Source organism: Anastrepha obliqua, chromosome 2 (genome assembly GCF_027943255.1).
Source record: "Anastrepha obliqua isolate idAnaObli1 chromosome 2, idAnaObli1_1.0, whole genome shotgun sequence".
In the NCBI taxonomy this organism is placed as follows: Eukaryota; Metazoa; Arthropoda; class Insecta; order Diptera; family Tephritidae; genus Anastrepha; species Anastrepha obliqua.
Window position 1 is genome coordinate 52,670,355 of NC_072893.1, and position 19,242 is coordinate 52,689,596.

The following is a 19,242-nucleotide window of genomic DNA, read 5'->3' on the forward strand; positions in this document are numbered from 1 at the left end:
CCAAGTCAGGACTATACGGCGGATGACCCATTAATTCGATGTTTTGGGTGCTCAAAAATGCAGTTGTTTGAGCCGATGTGTGAGAGCTCGCATTGTCCTGGTGAAGAGTGATCCGTCTTTGGCGATTGGTTTTCCTAATTTCTTGGAAGACAACTGGCAAACAAATGGTTGTGTACCACTCAGAATTTACTGTTCTGCGTTGTTCTAGTGTCCAGTTTTTCCGAAAAAACAGGCGACCATTTGCTTGGAAGTGCTTCGTGCGCGAACAACTTTTGTTGGATTTGGCTCATCTTGAAACACCCATACAGTCGACTGCTGTTTACTTTCGGACTCATACGCGTAAATCCATGATTCATCACCTGTCACGATGTCATAGACGTTATTCGAAGCCCCGCGATCGTATTTTTTGAGCATTTCCTTCCACCAATCGACACGAGCCTTTTTTTGAGCGATTGACAAATTGTGTGGGATCCAACGCGAACAAATTTTTTTGACAGTCAAATGTTTATGCAATATTGAATGTATGCTGGTCCCACTAATGCCTAAGATTGTCTCAATCTCACGATATGTCACATGACGATCTTGTAATATCAGTTCGCGCACAGCATCAATGGTTTTCGGAACAACAACTGATTTTGGACGGCCTTCACGAAATTCGTCTTGGAGTGAACTACGACCACGATTGAATTCACCATACCATCGATAAACACTGGTCCTTGATGGAGCTTCATCGCCAAAAAATTAATTAAGTTCATACATGCAATGTTGCTGAGTTAATCCACATCGAAAGTTGTAAAAAATAATCGGACGAAAATGTTCACGATTTAATTCCCTTTTTGGACCGAGATGAATCTTTTAAGTTACTGTAAACAACACAAATAGCGCTGGTATTTCAAAATGTTCTGAGTACGTAAAAGCCAAAAAATGGCAAACTTTGCGATACAGCTGTCAGTTGCCAGATTGCAACACCAGGGTTGCCAAATTCCGACATATAAAAGGCATCCCTCGTATATATGTACTTTCAACAAGATGTTCGCTCTCTTCCGCTCTCATTATTGGGTAAAAAACCATAAAATCCTGCACGTATCCAGAAGCGTAGCTTCACTATTTCGTCAGTTTTGGCAGGAGATGCGCACTGGCTAGAGCCTACTTCAAATGTTATTCATATTTCAGCGGACGGACCTAATTTAAAAGTACTTAAGGGAGATGGCATTTCCAATCGTTGGCACTCTACGCCGCCGCAGTATTTTTTTTTTTTTTAATTATAAAATAAAATGGGATGTTTAGCGCATTTAGTGCATCTTAAATTTTTTCAAAATATATCAGACGTTCAAGTCTTTTTATAATCAAATTTTTTGTAAAAATATTTTTGTTTTGTTGATCAATAAGTTTAATAATTGATGTGAAACACCATAAGCTTCTAATGATTTTTTGTTGAAATATTGCAAAAAGAACAAAAGCCTGCTTAGTCGACTATGTTTGATTTTTCTAAGGCATTTGATAGAGTTTCTCATATATGTATATCTATTACGTTACTTTTTATCTACGTTCGTCCCGAAAAAACAGCATTTGCGGGAAGTCATACTTCATTATTACCTTTTAAAGAAAAGTGCAGCTGAAACGTGTCGTATATTGATCAATATACGAAGGGGCATCGGAGTGGCACTGAAAAAATTCGAGGATACTCAACTACAACAATTATGGGATGAAGACGCATGTCGAACCCTGGATGATATGTCTAAAGATGTTGACAGGTCAATCGTTGATGAATATTTGCACGCGACGGAAATGGTCTAGAAAGAGGTAACTGGGTGCCTCATCAATTGAAGAAGAGGTATATCGAGAGACGTTTGGTGACGTGTGAGATGCTTCTTGAACGGCAGAAAAGAAAAGGTTTTCTGTATCGCATCGTCACTAGCGAGGAAAAATGGATCTAATATGATAAACCTAAACATCGAAAATGTTGGAGCCTGCTAATCTGAACCAGATCCATCGACAGCGAAAAAAGTATTCATGCTTGAAAAATTGTGTTATGCATCTGGTGCGATCAGAAGGGTGTCATCTATTATGAACTCCCTAAACCATCTGAAACCAGCACTGGCGATCGTTACCGACTGCAGCTAATGCGTTTGAGTCGAGCTCTTAAAGACAAGCAGCCGGAATGGGACGGTAGGCATAACAAACTGATTTTGCTGCATGACAACGCCAGACCACACGTTGCTAAATAGGTCCAAAAATATTTAGAGGGACTGAATTGCGAAATCTTGCCCCACCCGCCAGATTACCATCTGTTCCGATCAATGCAGTCAGCCCTCATTGGAGACCGGTTCACTTCTTACAAGAGCAGCACAAACTGACTCAATGAATGGATGAAGACAAAAGAACTCAAATTTTTCGTCAGAGAAATCCGTATGCTGCCTGAAAGATGGGGTGAAGTTGTAGCTTCCAATGGCACATAGTTCGCACAATATCATGCATTATTATTTAATTCTTTAAATAATTCGTAGCTTTGGCTAAGAAAGGACGGAAATTTGTTCCCATACCCAATGTAAACATCTTAAATGGCTGTGATTGCAGAGCTTTGAATAAATATGTAACCTGCTGGCTCAAATAAAGTAGGGAAATTATTTTAAATGAATTTTCATAATAGTCTCATTTTGGACTGCGTTTTTATACCTTTAAATTCTTGACTATACTTGTGACTTAGCCGTCATGAATAACGAAAGTGAACGTCAGCTGGCGCACCCGTGGTGGGTGTGATTGTGGGAGGGTACGAAAAGTGTCGAAAAAAAATTTCTACCAACTCATTTTATACCGGCTGAAATTTTTTTCATGTATTGTTGACATTTAGTAGAATAAAAAAAAATAGTCAGCTGCGGTCTTCCCACCGCTATAAACGCAGCTGACCATCTTTATTATATTTTCATAAGTGTCCAAAATTATGTAAACAAAATTCAATCGGCATAAAGTAGTTTTACTTTTTAATTTATTTTACAAGTTCGTCTTTTCGCCTATAAGCACCCTTTTGTGTTTAAATACTAATATTTTGTGCGTGCTGAAATTTTAGTTACTTTGGTATTTTATAATAAAACTCGTGAACCTGAATCCTTTATATTGGAAATAAAGAAAAATGTGCCATCATATCGTCCCCTTAGTATTAAAATAGCCTATAAATTTTTTGATGTTTTGAGAAAATGAGTTTCAAACTTTTTGTCGAAAGTAGCTCTCACTCAAATCTCGTTATGTCTGTAAATATTTATTATTTTTTGACTGACGTTTTGACCCACTCTGTGGAACTAGAATTTGACAAAATTTTGACCACATATAAAATCGACGATGGAGAATCCAAAAATTCAATAAAAAAATAATAGCCTATGAGCACATAGGCTATTGTTATACTAAGGGGACGATATACCTAATTACGAGTATTTTAAATTATTCTGACTGACAACATATCAATATTATAGCCGTACTTTCTGCTAGTTTTAAGTGCCCATACATGCATAATATCTTTTTTTTTTAAATAAAGAACATAAGAACTAACTAACTCTAACCTGCACTTCTTTGCTCCTTTCAGATGATGCTGCACGCCTGGGAGAATTACAAACTCTACGCCTGGGGCAAAAACGAATTGCGGCCGCTCAGTCAACGACCACATTCGGGCAGTATTTTTGGTGCCTACGATCTGGGCGCGACCATAGTCGATGGTCTGGACACACTCTATCTAATGGGGTTGGAGAAGGAGTATCAAGAGGGACGCGATTGGATTGAACGTAAATTTTCGCTAGACAACATTAGCGCCGATCTGTCGGTATTCGAAACGAATATCCGTTTTGTTGGTGGCATGCTGACGCTCTACGCTTTCACCGGCGACAACATGTACAAAGAGAAGGCACAACACATCGCTGACAAGCTGTTGCCTGCCTTCCAGACGCCCACCGGCATACCATATGCGTTGGTAAATACACGAACCGGTGCAAGTAGAAATTATGGTTGGGCTTCAGGTGGCAGTTCGATTTTATCCGAAGTTGGCACATTGCATTGCGAATTCGTATATCTGAGTGATATTACCGGTAATCCGCTATATAGGGAGCGTGTGCAAACTATACGCCAAGTTTTGAAGGAGATAGAGAAGCCAAAGGGTCTCTATCCGAATTTCATCAATCCCAAAACGGGCAAGTGGGGACAAAGTGAGTATGGGGGAGGCTGATGGAAGTGTGTATTTGTATGTTTTGTTATTCATGAACTCTCTGTATTGCAGTGCACATGTCGCTGGGCGCTTTGGGCGACAGTTTCTTTGAGTACCTGCTGAAGGCGTGGCTGCAGTCCGGACAGGTAGATGAAGAGGCGCGTGAAATGTTCGACGAATCGATGGTGGCGATTAATGAGCACATGATACGAACCAGTTCGGGTGGGCTGACGTATGTGTCCGACTTGAAGTTCGATCGCTTGGAACATAAAATGGATCACTTGGCGTGCTTTGCAGGTGAGAGAGGCTGCTCGGGCTATACAAATAATGGTGGAGACGAATTTACACACAGGGGCTAATCTCATTGTTGTTACCAATTCAATAATTGAGAGTGGGAGTGTAATTGATAAACAATCAGCATATTTTGAAAATCTCTTAGCAAAATAGTGAAAGTGTTGCAGACAAGTTGTGGACACTGTTCGAAAACGTCATCTCGTGGCGCAGCTATGTGAATGACGTACCAATCCTAGGCGATTTTATTATTTTTAGGTTGAGGTTATTTTGGCAGAAAAGTGTACAGCAATAACCGAAGCACAAATGTTGAATTAAAATACGAGGTCCAGTGTGGCATTTATGAAATGAAGCTGGTGTGTTGCTAAAATGTTAGGTTAGGTTAGGTTAGATGGCTGCCCTAGCTAAGGGCACACTTGAACAAATATTGAAAAATCGTCTGTTGTGGTGCCATACATGGGAGAGCAGAAAGGTGAAGGAAAGGAAAAAGGAGCCTTGGGATTAGAGACGATGATGACCATACATTTTACGACGACGCTGGCGGTGGCTGATTTGCGTTCGTAGTTGGCCGCAACAAGCTACTGATGAACTTCACCAAATTTATGATATTTACACCAGCTATATCCGCAGGCGTAGCGAAAAAGTGAGAGCCCAGATTTCTGAGTCTTTGCCAGACGAGAGCAGGGCAGCTGAGAAGAAGGTGTTGAGATGATTCCACCTCATCCTCCAGACAGTTTCTGCAGAACGGATCCCAAGGTCACGGCATGAACACCTAACGGACAATGTCCGGTAAGGATACCCACCAAATTCGAGAGCTGGGGCTTTGTTGCTAAAATGTTAAAGAAATGTTAAATTTCATCAAAAGAAACATACTCTAATTCGACTGAAAATGCCGAAGTTATAACGAAAAATTTAAAAGGCGACCCCTACATTGTAGATTTTTTTCTTTAAATATCAGGTCAGTCTATAAGTTCGTGCGTATTTTACCCATATCTTCACTTTTGTACGATTTTTGCATACAAAAAATTATTCGCGGAATATAACGGAACTTTTTATATTTTCTTTGATATATTGTGCATTCAACAAGTGATTTTAATCGCGGATAGAAAAATAATTAAAAAATAAAATGGAATCTTCGAACGCGTATTTTGAGGCATATTTTGTATTTTTTTTTATAAAAGTGGTAAAAATACAACAAGTGCTGCTACAGAAATAAACACTGTTCACCGAGAGGATACCGTGAGTGTAAGGACTGCGCAAAAATGGTTTTCAAAATTCCCAAGTGGTAACTGCGACGTGGAGGATGCCCCGCGCGCTGATCGTCCTGAAGTCTTTAACTCCGACGCCTTGCTCGAACTCGTGGAAGCTGAGCCAAATTTGACTGTCGATATGATAGCTCAGAGGTTAAATTCATCGCATGGAACAGTTCACAGGCACCTGGTTCAGTTGGGAAAGGTTTCAAAGCTGGGGAAAAGGGCTCCGCATAGACTTTCTGTCGCCAACCTTCAGCAGAGAGTGAATGTTTGTTTTCAGCTGCTGCAACGGCTTGAAAATGAAAGTTTTTTAACCGTATCGTTACCGGTGATGAATAATGAGTCCTTTACAATAATCCCGTTGGCAAACGCCAATGGTTAGGTAAAGATGAAACACCAGAACCAACCCCTAGAGATGGCCTTCACCCCAAGAAGATTCTCCTGTCTATTTGGTGGGATATGGCCGGTATTGTTTATTATGAACTTCTGGAACCAAACCAGACGATAACTGCTGATTATTATTCCCATCAGCTATCAAACCTGAATGAGGCGCTTAATAAAAATCGGCCGTCTTCAGTGAATAGATGCACCACGACAACGTAAACCTCATACCGCAAGGCAAACATTAGACAAGCTGAACGAGCTCGGATGGGAGCTAATGCCGCATCCGCCATACTCTCCGGATATTGCACCTTGTGATTATCAGCTCTTCAGTGGACTTCAATCCCATATGAGTAACAAAAACTACTCCTCAAAACAAGCTATAAAAAGGGATATTGAAGCATATTTCGGCTCCAAGGACAAAAAATTTTTTGAAAAGGGTATTAAAAATTTACCGACCGCTCTTTTGCAAGTATATAATGCAACGTTCGCCTTTTTTACTCTTTCCTCTATTAGGTTTCCATGTGTGTTTTCTATCTAATATGAGTCCTAAGTACTTGACATTCCTTCTCAAAGGAATCTCCACACCCTTGAAAACGGGGAGATTATAGGAAGCCTATGTTTCCTTGTGAAGAGAATTATTTCAGTTTTTGTGGGATTTATGGCGAGTCCCCTACTCTCAGTGCAGCTCCTAAGCGTGGCCATGTTAGAGCGCAGAATTTCCATGAGGGTGTTAGGATATCTGCCTTTAACAGCAATTTCTAGGCCATCTGCGTATGCAGTGACGTGACAACCCCCTCTCTCCAGGGTCAGTAGTAGCGAGTTTACCGCCAAAATCCAGAGGAGAGGGGAGAGGACACCACCTTGAGGTGTACCTCTGCAGACCTGTCTGCTTAGGGTAGTGCTGCCTAAATTTGCCGTTACCTTCCTTCTCTATTACTTCTATCAGGGCAACAACGTGTGGTTCAACTCCAATGTTTTCTAAAGCATCTACTATAGCGCTCGCCTTTATATTGTTGAAGGCTATATCTAGGTAAGGCAACCATGGCAAACTCTTTATCTGACAAACATTTTTCCACCAACCCGACAAGCGAGTGTAAGGCGGTTTCTGTAGATTTCCCCTTAGTGTAGGCATGCTGCGCCGAGGAGAATTAAAAAATACGTTTGTTTTCTATTTAATTCACATTCACTTCTCAAATATTCGCTCATTTTCTAGGTGGTCTCTTCGCCTTAGCTGCTAATACGCGACAAAATCAATATGCCAATAAATTTATGGAAATTGGCAAAGGTCTGACAAATACCTGTCATGAGAGCTATGCAAGAACATCTACCAAATTGGGTCCTGAAGCTTTTCGGTTTGTCATAATTCTTTCAATAAATTTTATATTATATATTCATCTACTAAAAAAAAATCGCATACTTTCGCCAACAGCTTTAGCGACGCAGCCGAAGCGCGTGCCTTGAAATCTCAAGAGAAATACTACATACTACGACCGGAGACGATCGAGAGTTACTTTGTGTTGTGGCGTTTGACGCACGATCAAAAATACCGCGACTGGGGCTGGGAGGCTGTGCAAGCGCTAGAGGCACACTGCCGCACGCCACATGGCTATTGTGGCATCAAGAATGTGTATCAGGAGACACCGCAGAAGGATGATGTGCAACAGAGTTTCTTCTTGGCGGAGACATTGAAGGTAAGTTCAGCGCAACTGGCTGACAACCAATGGTTATTTATGCTATTTTATCTTCTTTTTTTTATAACTTTTCGCTCCTTTTTAGTACTTGTATTTGCTCTTCTCCGACGACTCCTTGCTGCCGCTAGATGAGTGGATATTCAACACGGAGGCGCATCCGTTGCCCATCCGTAGCGCGAATGCCTTCTATCGCGCGGCACCACCCGCCCAAACGCAACTCGACGAGAATCGTTAAAATGTTACGCTAAAGCATTGACATTTCACATTGACGCTGCGTGTGGTCCTCAATGTGCCTCTCAAATGGGGTAACTCCAATCCAAATGTAAACCTCTGCAATTAGTGTTAATTTGTTTTTTTTTAACGAATAGTTATTTTTAAATTTTTTTAGTTTTTTTAGGAACGCATTGAAATGTAGCTTATATTTATATAATAGTTGCCTAGACGATCCACACTGGGTAGGTTATTTTTTTTTTTTTTTATATAACTTGTTTAGGATTTTTATTTGTATTCTGAGTGTGGAGATAATCGCATATATACGTGACATGTATGTACATAAGTTTGTATATTTTACCTGTACACCGACAACCGGTTATTTCTTCTTACTTACATACGCATGTGTAATATATTTCGAATGTGGTAATAGATTTTTTTTTTTTAATTTTTTTTTTTTTCATAGAACATAAATCTTAGTAACAAATTTTTAGGACATGACGCTTTTTTCGAAATTTTCAAATCTTTAATGACGGTTTTGTTCAACGTTGACCCGTAAAGGCTTTATACACTTGTAAGAACAAGCAAAACAACAAACAACTATAAATTGTAAAAGTTTTCTTTAACACATTGCCAAGTATGTTCTCTGTAATGGAATGCATTAAAATAAAAAAAATTATTCTGTACATGTGAAAATGCCAATGTAGAAACTATTATATATATAACGAAGAAATATATGTATATTATGTATTTACTTACTGTTTTGTTTGTCGATAATTGTAACAAAATAGCAACAACTGTATCGCAAACAAATAACATTTATTTGCAATTCACGCACCTATGATATTAAACGTAAACGGGTTGAAAAAAGCTATGTAGATAACTTAAGCCGGACGATTATTTTCGTTATATGAAAAACTTTGTAAAAACCTGACGGTCTCGAAATGAAAATCTATATATTTAACGATTTGTTTTGGATTTTGATTTCGTTTTCATGAATTTGCTTCATTTATTCTCATCAAAGTTAGTTGGTACTCGATTTTTTTCCGTAATTTTTTTTTATTTCACGTCAGCACGCATTTAAAATGTAGAGAGAGTTACACTGGGTATAAGGCGATTACAGATTTCTGCGAATTTTTTTTATGTATTTTTTTGTGTATTCTCGAATGCCTCTGAAAGGCACCAAAAAATGACAATGATAAACTTTTATCAGCAGTAAGTCTATCAAACATTTCTATTAAGCGGGTATTCTAGTGTAGAGGCATGAATTTGAGGTGTTTTTTCGGGTGTTATAAATTAAAAATAAAAAATATTTTTACCATCCATTTTTTAATAAGATTTTTTGATTTGATTGATTTGATTTTGAATAAAATACAATTTTCTTAGGAAATTATTGTAATTTCTCTTCATTATGATAATATTGGTCTGGCTCAATTACTTATCGGGCAAAATATCGACCAAAAGGCCGTCGCGTCCTCGGCGGCACACCTCCATCAGATGGTCCAAATTTTCGATGACGCTGAGACATAATTGAGGTTCTATGCCGTTATGTGCCGAATTATTTCATTCTTTAGCTCTTTAATTGTTGCTGGCTTATCGACGTACACCTTTTCTTTCAAATAACCCCAAAGAAAGAAGTCCAACAGTGTCGTTGACGTTTAGGTGTGGTTCACATTCAACATCGGCCCTTGAAATTTAACCATTTTAAAAATACATAAAAAAAAATAAAAATCTCAAAAAACGAAAAACTTAAAAAGTTATAAGTTGTTGAAGTGGGGGGTTAACAAAAAATGGCGCGATTTGATTTCGTTTTCACGATATGAGAAAAAAGAAATATTTTTTTAATATTTTAACGCACTTCGGCGTGTTTATTTTCGATATTCTTAAGACTAAGTTGTTACATAAATCAAACTGGTATTTATACCATTTAAATGCGGCGGTTGTTATTGCATTGGGATAATTCGTTGCTGGTTGTGTATTGTTTACTTCATAATGCATATGAAAACAAGTCCTATCGGCTTGATGTTGTTTACTTGATAATGCATGTCTATTGGCCATGGGCGGAAGTGATTAGAAATGAAGAAAGTGAGGCCATGTCGTTAACTCGCGCCACACTTACCACGATTGCAAGCGTTCTAATAATCTGAAACAAAAAACTAAAAAAAAGTTAATTAATCTTGATGAATGCTGCGCTATCGTACTTTCCACAAAAAAGTCGAAAAAAAAATTTTTTTTGGCCAAATTACGGCTGCCCGAGAAAATGATAAATTTATTTACTACTTTTTGTTACTTTTCGGAATTTTTTAAAAATAGTAAAAATTGTATTTTGTTTATATTAATAGTGAGTACGATAGATATATACACTGAGAAGGCTCACACCAACTTCCAAGTAAATCGTTTAAGTAGAACCTGAGAAGTCACAGTAAACATTTTGAAATAGGTAAAGGGTAAACATGAAAATAGTTTCGAGAAAAACGCGTTTAAAGTTTTGGATGCAATTACGCCCTCCAGCCGAGCCAGTTTAGAAGTCGTGACACTAAAATAGCTATAATAAATATGAAATAATAAAAATACAATATAATAAATAATAAATAAAAATAGCTCTGGAAATAATTAAAATTTTAACAAATCCTTTTAAGGACATATTCTTGAAAGGTTAAGCTTTGAGAATATCAAAAACAAAAAAAAACAATTTTTCGAATTTCTACACAAGAATACCCCCTAACATGCAAAATTTAACATAAATTTCTTGAGCATATCTTATTTGGCAAGACAATGTACTAAAACTGTGAAAATTTGCAGTCAAAGCAGTTTTTAAGGCGAATTAAAAAAATAAAAATAAAATACAAAAAAAAATTAAGAAAATTTTTTTTAAATTTCAAACAAATTTCCAAAAAAAATTTTTTTTTTTAAATTTCAAAAAATTAAAAAAAATTTCAAAAAAATTAAAAAAAAATTTCAAAAAAATTTAAAAAAAATTGGTTTAATGTGCCTCCATGCAGCTGCGTAAATAAACCAATATAGCCAAAATAAGTTCGACAAAGTGAAATTTCAGTCTTCTTCTTGATTGGCGCGATAACCGCTTACGCCATTTTGGTCGCATTTAAGAAAGCGCACCCGTCGTTTCTTTCTCGTGCTAATCGGCGCCAGTTGGAAAACTTGGAACACCAAGTGAAGCCTAGTCCTTCTCCGCCTGATCTTTCCAACGCGGAGGCGGCTGTTGTTATTGTTGTAGCAGCATAAATATTCCCCATACTTACATACGGGGAATGCTGCTGGAGTGACACTCCTTGGCCGGATATAAATCCGGGTCGTTTCAGTAACGTAGAACCGACTGTTGTGGAAACGCGGAGGAGGTCTTCCTCTTTCTCTGCTACCACCAGCTGGTACCGCAACGAAAACTATCAGAGCCGGAGCGTTGGTATTCATTCGGGCGACTTGGCCCAGCCAACGAAGACGCTGGATCTTTATTCGCTTATGTCTATTTGGTCGTAAAGCTCCTACTGTTCATTGTTCTATCGCCTGCGATACTCGCCGTCACCAACGTGCAAACGTCCAAAAATCTTCCATAGAATCTTTCTCTCAAACAATCCAAGGGATTCTCATCAGATCACGAGAGGGTTCATGCTTGGTATGTCGGGATCCATTCTGGATAAGTAGGAGTTTAACCTGCTACAGTATCCAGAACGCAGTTGTGCAAGTGTTACGCGCGTCTCACGGGGAAGCTGGAGCTCTTCAGCTGCAATAGGTGGTGGTTGGTCTTTGATTACGGCATTCACAGGGCGGGAGAGGGTCTTGTCAGATGCTTTCGTCGTTCAAGCTTCTGCGCGATACGTTAGGACGGGCATAATGAGAGCCTTGTAGAGTGTTAGTTTTGTTCGTCAAGAGAGGACTTTATTACTCAGTTGCCTTTATTACCCTCTTGCCTGTAGAGAGATTCTCCGTTGGATTTCGAGGCTGACATTGTTAACGTTGTTAATGCTGGTTCCTAGATAAATAAGGTCTCAAAGTGAAATTGCAATACAAAACAAAACAAACATAGAAAAAATTGGTTCAATTTGCATTCATCAAAACGCATTTGGTCAAAACCCCAGCCATGTGATTCTCAAAAATTTTCTTTCCATAAAAATACGTTATGCATGTAATACTTCTTTCCGAGTCCGATCCAGAAAAGTAACCCATTGTTAACCAGAAAAATGTTAACCCATACCGGGAGCTACACTATTTTGAAAAGGAGAAAAAGTAATTAAAATATCTCTTACACATAATCTTCTAAAGTGACATAACTCAAATTTCGTCAAAATCGAGTTATAATATTTTTGCTATTTGTACTGCATATCTGTGAAATTTCATTTAAAAACGATTTTAGGACCAGGGAAGCCATAGAGAGACTAGCCGCAGACAGACGACGGCCGCAAAAGCATAATAGGTATTCATTGGATTTGTCGTTATGGATATCCGTCGAAAGAGTTGTGTTTCTCTTCGTGAGATGATGCGTGACACTGTGTTGAAATTTTTCTTTTACATTCTATGTATATAAATATTAATTTAGTTGTGACACCCAAAATTGAAACGCAAAATATACTTTTGTCAAACATAAAATACTATTTAAATACAAAACAATTAATTACCGATTCGCTTGAAAATTTGCACTTCGCCAAAATCAAAAGGCTGAGGTATAACTACAAAAAATCGGCTACTTGTTGTTGTAGCAGCATAAACATTCCCATATAAGTCCGATGAATGCTACTCTCCTCCGGGTTGTTCCGGCAGTCCTGCGGGCTGTTCCGGTAACGTAGAACCTACTGTCGTTGGAATGAAAAATCGGCTGCTGGGTTTTGCTGGTTTTGTGACAAATAAAAAAATTAACTGGGAACTGTCTGATGCACATTGCCGTTTCATGCCAGTGAACACCCCTCTATACATATTTGCATATATATCCCGTTGTAAATAATCATAAAAGCATCACATTTTGGCAAATTTGAGCTATATATTTTTATTTTTTTTTTTTATATTACACTATTTTTGTAAAATTATTTCTAGTTCACTTTATCACAAATACTATATAACTCCTAGTTACAAACTTTGTACAAGATTTATAAAAATTGTCAATTTGACAATTGATTTTCATCAAAATTTCATGGTTTTTCATCAAAATTTTAAATTTTGTAATCAGAATTTTTAGAATAATTTCAAGTATGTGACCTTAATAAAATATAATATTAGTCCTTTCAACGCTTAAGGTGATGGGAATCTCTCGCCATTCAATTTCCAAACTCATTGCGGTGTGCACTGGTCACTGGGTGATCGGTACTCATGTGGAGAAGCTTGGAATTCCGTACAACCCCTATGCAGAAGCTGTGGGGTTCATGCAGAGAAAGAGACTGTTGAACATTTTCTCTGCAAATGTCCGGCTCTGGCGGCTAGGCGCTTGAGATTCCTTAGCGTTGAAGAAGAAATTCTCCAGCCTAGATCCCTTTTCTCTCTTCCACTACATCAACAGCACTGGATGGCTGTAGACGGTTTTCTCTTCCCTAAATCTTTTCACTTTAAGTGTGCCTCTTATGCCATTTTACTTACCTACCTACCCACCTACCTTTCAATTTTAACATAATAAAAGGCAAGTTTGAAGTGGTTCCAATTTCCCCTGATTTGGAATAATTTTTTTCCGTGACGGAGTTGCGAATTTTCTCCATATATGGAACAAATTCCGGAGAAAATGCACAACACCGTCAGAGAAAAAACCAAAGTTTGGGCCACTTGAAACTTGCACAAAATTAAACTAAATTTTTTTTTATTATGTTTTTTTTTTTTTTTTGCTTTCCTTGATATGTATAATTTATGAATGACATTCTTGTGTAGCTAAAATGACTGGACTACAATATTGCATAACCGTAGAGATTCTGATGAAAAAGTTTGGAATTTGCATGCAAATTTTTTGATTTTTTTTTTTAATTTTGTAAAAAGTGTGAAGCCATGAGTTATACGGCATTTAATATTGTACATATAACCCTTATTTTTATAAATTTTGTTTTTTAATAAAAATGAGTAATAATGAAAACTTTTCAATATTTGGTGTTTTTTTATAATTTTGCAACGAGATATAGTTATTAACCTGCAGCTAGCAAATAAATCAAGTTAAAAAGTTTATTTTGAACGTAGGCCCTCCAATTATTATAATTTTTTGTTTTTATGACATACTAACATACCCAGAAAGGGAAAATTATGAGGGGAACTTTGGCTGCCACGTCACATTAGGATTCGGCAGCTGCGTTCTGCGCAATCATTTCACGCTCGTTCAATCAGTCGTTGGTCAGACGGCAACGAAGTGTCATGGGTTGGTTTTTTTCACATATCACACCTAAAGTGACGTCGGGCCGTCAGCTGATTCTGTCAAAGCCGCTCAGAGCCGAATAACGGTCTGTTAAAGAGCTTACATTGGAAATCTTTTCACCATGACTGGAACCTACTCTTCTAAAACAGCCGCCTTCTTTTATCCACCTCATTGGATTAGCTCGTTTTCTACTCGGCCATAACAGTAGGTAGTGATGATGTTGACAAAATTGACTTATGATTTCAACGCTTTAGACTGGATTTTGTAAGATATTACTGCAAAAACAACAATACAGATAAATATTTTTCGTACGACAAAAGAAATTGCATACAAACCGCTCGTAACTAGCAGTTCGATTTGTGTGTGTGTGATTTTTTTGTTTTTTTGCTAATTTTCGAGGTATACATCGGTAAATTAATAATTAAAAAAATGCGTTTTTTGAATTTTTAAAAGAATTTATAAAAAAGAATAAGAGAACTAAAAATAAGTTTGTTTGAGCTTTGTTTTTTTAATATTATTTTTATATTTTTATTTCAAAACAAATATTTATTTTATTTTAAGTGTACAATTTTTAAAATAAATAAAAAAATAAAAAACATTTATTGAAAAATAAATTAAAAAAAAAAATAAAAACAAATTTGAAAAAGAAGTTAAAAAACATTTTTAAAATAATAATATAAATAAATGTTTATATTAAAAAAATTAAAAAAAAAAAAAATTACTAAAAAAATTAAAAAAAAATTTTTATTAAAACAAAATTTTATTAAAAAAATTAAAAACAAATTTAAAAAAGAAGTTAAAAAATATTTTTAAAATAATAATACCGCTTTTTTTGCACTACAAAAAAATAAAAGAAAATAGAAAAAATTTGTTTATATTAAAACAATTTAAGAAAAGTTAAAAGAATGTATTAAAGAAAATTTTATTTAAATAAAATTAAAAAAACATTTAAAAAAGAAGTCAAAAAATAGTTTTCAAATAATAGCGAAAAAAAAGTAAAAAAATAGTTTTAAAATAAAGGCACTTTTTTTCATTACAACGAATAAAAAATAGAAAAAATTTGTTTATATTAAAAAAAAAATGTTTATACTAAACAAAAAATATATTTTTTTTTTGAATATAAACGATTTTTTCTATTTTATACTAAAAGAAAATAAGTGTTTTTTAATATAAACAAATTTTTTCTAGTTTTTTATTTTCGTTGTAATGAAAAAAAAGTGTTATTATTTTAAACCTATTTTTTGACTTTTTTTTAATTTGTTTTTTTTTTTTTTTTTAATAAAATTTTTCTTGTCACATTTTTTTTAACTTTTCTTAAATTTTTTTAATATAAACAGATTTTTTCTATTTTTAATTATTTTCTTTGTACTGCAAAAAAATGTGGTATTATTATTTTAAAAATATTTTTTAACTTATTTTTTTAATTTTCGTTCAATTTTTTTCAATAACATTTTTTTTTAATTTATTACATTTTTTTTAATATAAACATTCATTTTTATTATTATTTAAAAATATTTTTTAACTTCTTTTTTAAATTAGGTTTTAATTATTTTTTTTTTTCTATTTTTTATCTTCTTTGTAGTGTTAAAAACGTGGTATTATTATTTTTAACTTTGTTTTTGTTTTTTTTTAAGTTTTTTTTAATATAAACAAATTTTTTTTCTAGTTTTTTGTTTTCGTTGTAATGAACAAAAGTGCTATTATTATTAAAATTTTTTTTAATTTAAAAATTTTTTTTTTAATATGAACATTTTTTTATTATTATTTGAAAATATTTTTTAACTTCTTTTTTAAATTTGTTTTTAATTTTTTTTTTTTTTAATAAAATTTTTTTACTGGTTTTTAAATTTTTCCTATCTTTTTATCTTCTTTGTAGTGTAAAAAAATGTGGTATTATTATTTTAAAAATATTTTTTAACTTTCTTTTTGTTTTTTAATTTTTATTTAATACACTTTTTTTAACTTTTTTTAATTTTTTTTTAATAAACAATTTTTTTTTTATTTTTTATTCGTTTCGTTTTTGCAAAATTTACTTACTACTGTCATTCTTTGTACCTAACAGTGCGTTTCATTTATTGGCATTCTACTAGAGTCCCAACTAACAGATGAAGTCTATTGATTTTGCGTTGAAGAACTTAGCAATCTTACTTAATTTACAGAGAAAAAATTAATTTTAAAATTCGCGAAAAATATCAGAAAATCAAAGAGAATAATTCAACCGCATTATTTCTAAAATAAACGCCAACCCGAAAACTTAATACATTTCAAAACAATACTAACTGCATTTGTCTTTTGTATAATAGTGAATAAAAAATATGCATATAACAGTACTTGCACGCAATGACATATGAATAATGTATGTATGTATGTAGCATAATACTTACCTCTTTTTTAGTTTCGAATCTTGCAACTTACAAACTAGAATAAGGTAATGAATAATTATACGAATAACAAAAAACAAAAACAAATTGACTAAAATATTAAAAAAAAAAATTTGGTCAACAAATAAAATGACATGTAAATAAATAAATTACAATATTAATGTAATGATTATAGCTGATACAACTAGTAAATTACAGTTAGATTAATATTAAACACTTAGCATAGAACTCTAAATATAATGCAATTTACTTTATCAGAAAAAAGGGTAATACACATAAAAAATGAGAGGCGAGTTATACGCTGATAAATGGAATATTTCATAATGATAATTAAAGTATTACTTACCAGATATGTAGATTGTAATTATGTAACTATTGTAAGTTATATATCTACACATATACACACACATACATAGTATATATGCAATATATAACTTGCATTAAAAAATTGTCAGTAGTAAGAAATCTCCAAAAATAGCAGATTAAAGCACATGAAAGGGAAAGAAAGGAAAAGAAAGAGGGAGTATGATGAGTATAAGGCGAAATTCTCTACTATTTCGAAGGAAGTGTGTCTTGAAAGAAACATTTTAAAAAGTAAATGAATGTAGGAAATTTGTTCACCATAAAAGTAAGGAGGCGAGAGCTTTGGTGCAAAGCGTCGTCAAAGAGATAACAGAAGCGAATGACTATGTAGACTCAGGCTGAGGCCGCGCAATGAGCGGTTCAAGGCGAATTTATTACAGGTGACAGCAAACACATATAAGTAAAACCCTACATGTATTTGTTGTTGCGTTTGGTGCAAGCATCACGTCAAAATCAGCAAGCAAATGTAAACATACGAATGTAAACATACCAATACATACAAACAAAGCATATCATTTTTTTCGCCCAAATGTACGAGTGTCCCTTGCAATTGATGGGTTCTTCTTCTTCTTAATTGGCGCGATAACCGCTTACGCGATTTTGGACGAGTTTAACAAAGCGCGTCAGTTGTTTCATTCTCGTGCTAACCAGTGAAGCCAAATGGCCAAGAAGCCAATGGATTGGATTCCATTAAATGCACCAAACGCTCGAGCTGCTTACTCGCGGTAATTTTTACTGATCTGGACTTATTTTTCACATCTACTTAAGTTTAAAAGTAGGTACTGCATTCCCGTTCAAAAATGATAAAATAAAAATGGCAGACGCATCGGACATAGAGAGAACGATGCCACTTAGACCCCGAAATGGGTCCGTTGTGAGTTCTTTGACTAGAAAGTTTTAACAGTTTATTTGGTGAAACCTAAGTTATAGTAAATGAGCAAACACCGATTTTAAGGTCGAATCGAACTTCGTTACGGTACATTTTAAAGGGTTCAAGTAGTAAACAGGCAATGTTTTTTTTTTAAATCCATTACTTTTATTAGGAAAAACTTATGATAGTAGCAACGCGCTTTCTTTTCGAACCGCAAAACGTATTGAACAACCTGGTATATAGACCAGAGAACTGTGCACAGTTCCGCCTAACAGGACCTAGTGTTGAATAAGATTTCCTGACAGTATGGCCAATACGACTAGAAAAAGTGAAATTAGACGAAAAAATAATGCCAAGATCTTTTATTTCATCAACTGATTCTAACAAAGTATTCGATAAACTATACCGAGTCTACAAAACGTTATGAATTTTTGCAAAAGTGTTTTTGCAGCATTTCTTAATATTCAAAGAAAGATGATTCTTAGTACACCAAAGATGCAAATTATTAATATCAGATTGCAGTTTATGCTTGATATTCACAACTTTTAGGAAAGAAAAAAAAATTATAAAATATAAAATAAAAAATAAATCATCTGCATAGAGCGAAAAATTAGCGTTAGAAAAACAACTACGAATATCGTTAATGAACAGGACAAATAGTGAAGCGCCTAAAATACTTCCCTGAGAAACACCGGAAGTAGCCAAGAAAGTTGTAGGAGATGTACCGTCAATGTCGGCGATGTGTTGCCACGCCACCGCCTATTAGAGCGATAGGATTTAACCCATTGAAGGAATGAACCGAATGAAATCCAAAGCACCAAATGAAAATTTACTAATTAAGATGGAATGAGACACCGTATAAAAAGATTTTGAAAATCTGTATACCTGTATGTGTACAGTCAACCTGCAATGCTCTTGTAAAAAAAACACGGAATGCTACAGCGAAGTTAGAACAGTAGTGTGGAGTAGCTTAAGAGCTTGCAACAGCATTGATGCGATGCGTTCGCAGTCGTTAAAATAAAATGTAATAACATTTTAGAAGCCCTTTGAGAGATGCAGCGGCAAATGGTATGACAACCAAAATTCAACTTGTTGTAGGAATGAATTGAAGCGGAGGTTGCCTAAACACTTGCCATCCATCCGTGAACTGAATCGTCGCTAAACTTGAACTTTTTCTTTGCCAAAAACCATGAACGAATGCCACTCTCAATTCGACGTTTATTCGCCCAATGATCGATATCAAAAGTTATAAAATACTGAAGTAATCCTTTGAAA

General features: G+C 35.0%; 1 protein-coding gene across 1 annotated transcript; it reads left to right on the plus strand.

Annotated features, from left to right (window-relative positions):
- Positions 1 to 1,029: 1,029 nt before the first annotated feature.
- LOC129238144 (mannosyl-oligosaccharide alpha-1,2-mannosidase IA-like) lies at positions 1,030 to 10,836 on the plus strand. The gene is made up of 6 exons (XM_054873180.1): positions 1,030 to 1,059; positions 3,578 to 4,190; positions 4,262 to 4,486; positions 7,331 to 7,469; positions 7,547 to 7,808; positions 7,894 to 10,836. The coding sequence occupies exons 1-6, from the start codon at positions 1,030 to 1,032 to the stop codon at positions 8,041 to 8,043; spliced, it is 1,419 nt and encodes a 472-aa protein (XP_054729155.1). The 3' UTR covers positions 8,044 to 10,836.
- Positions 10,837 to 19,242: the final 8,406 nt, after the last annotated feature.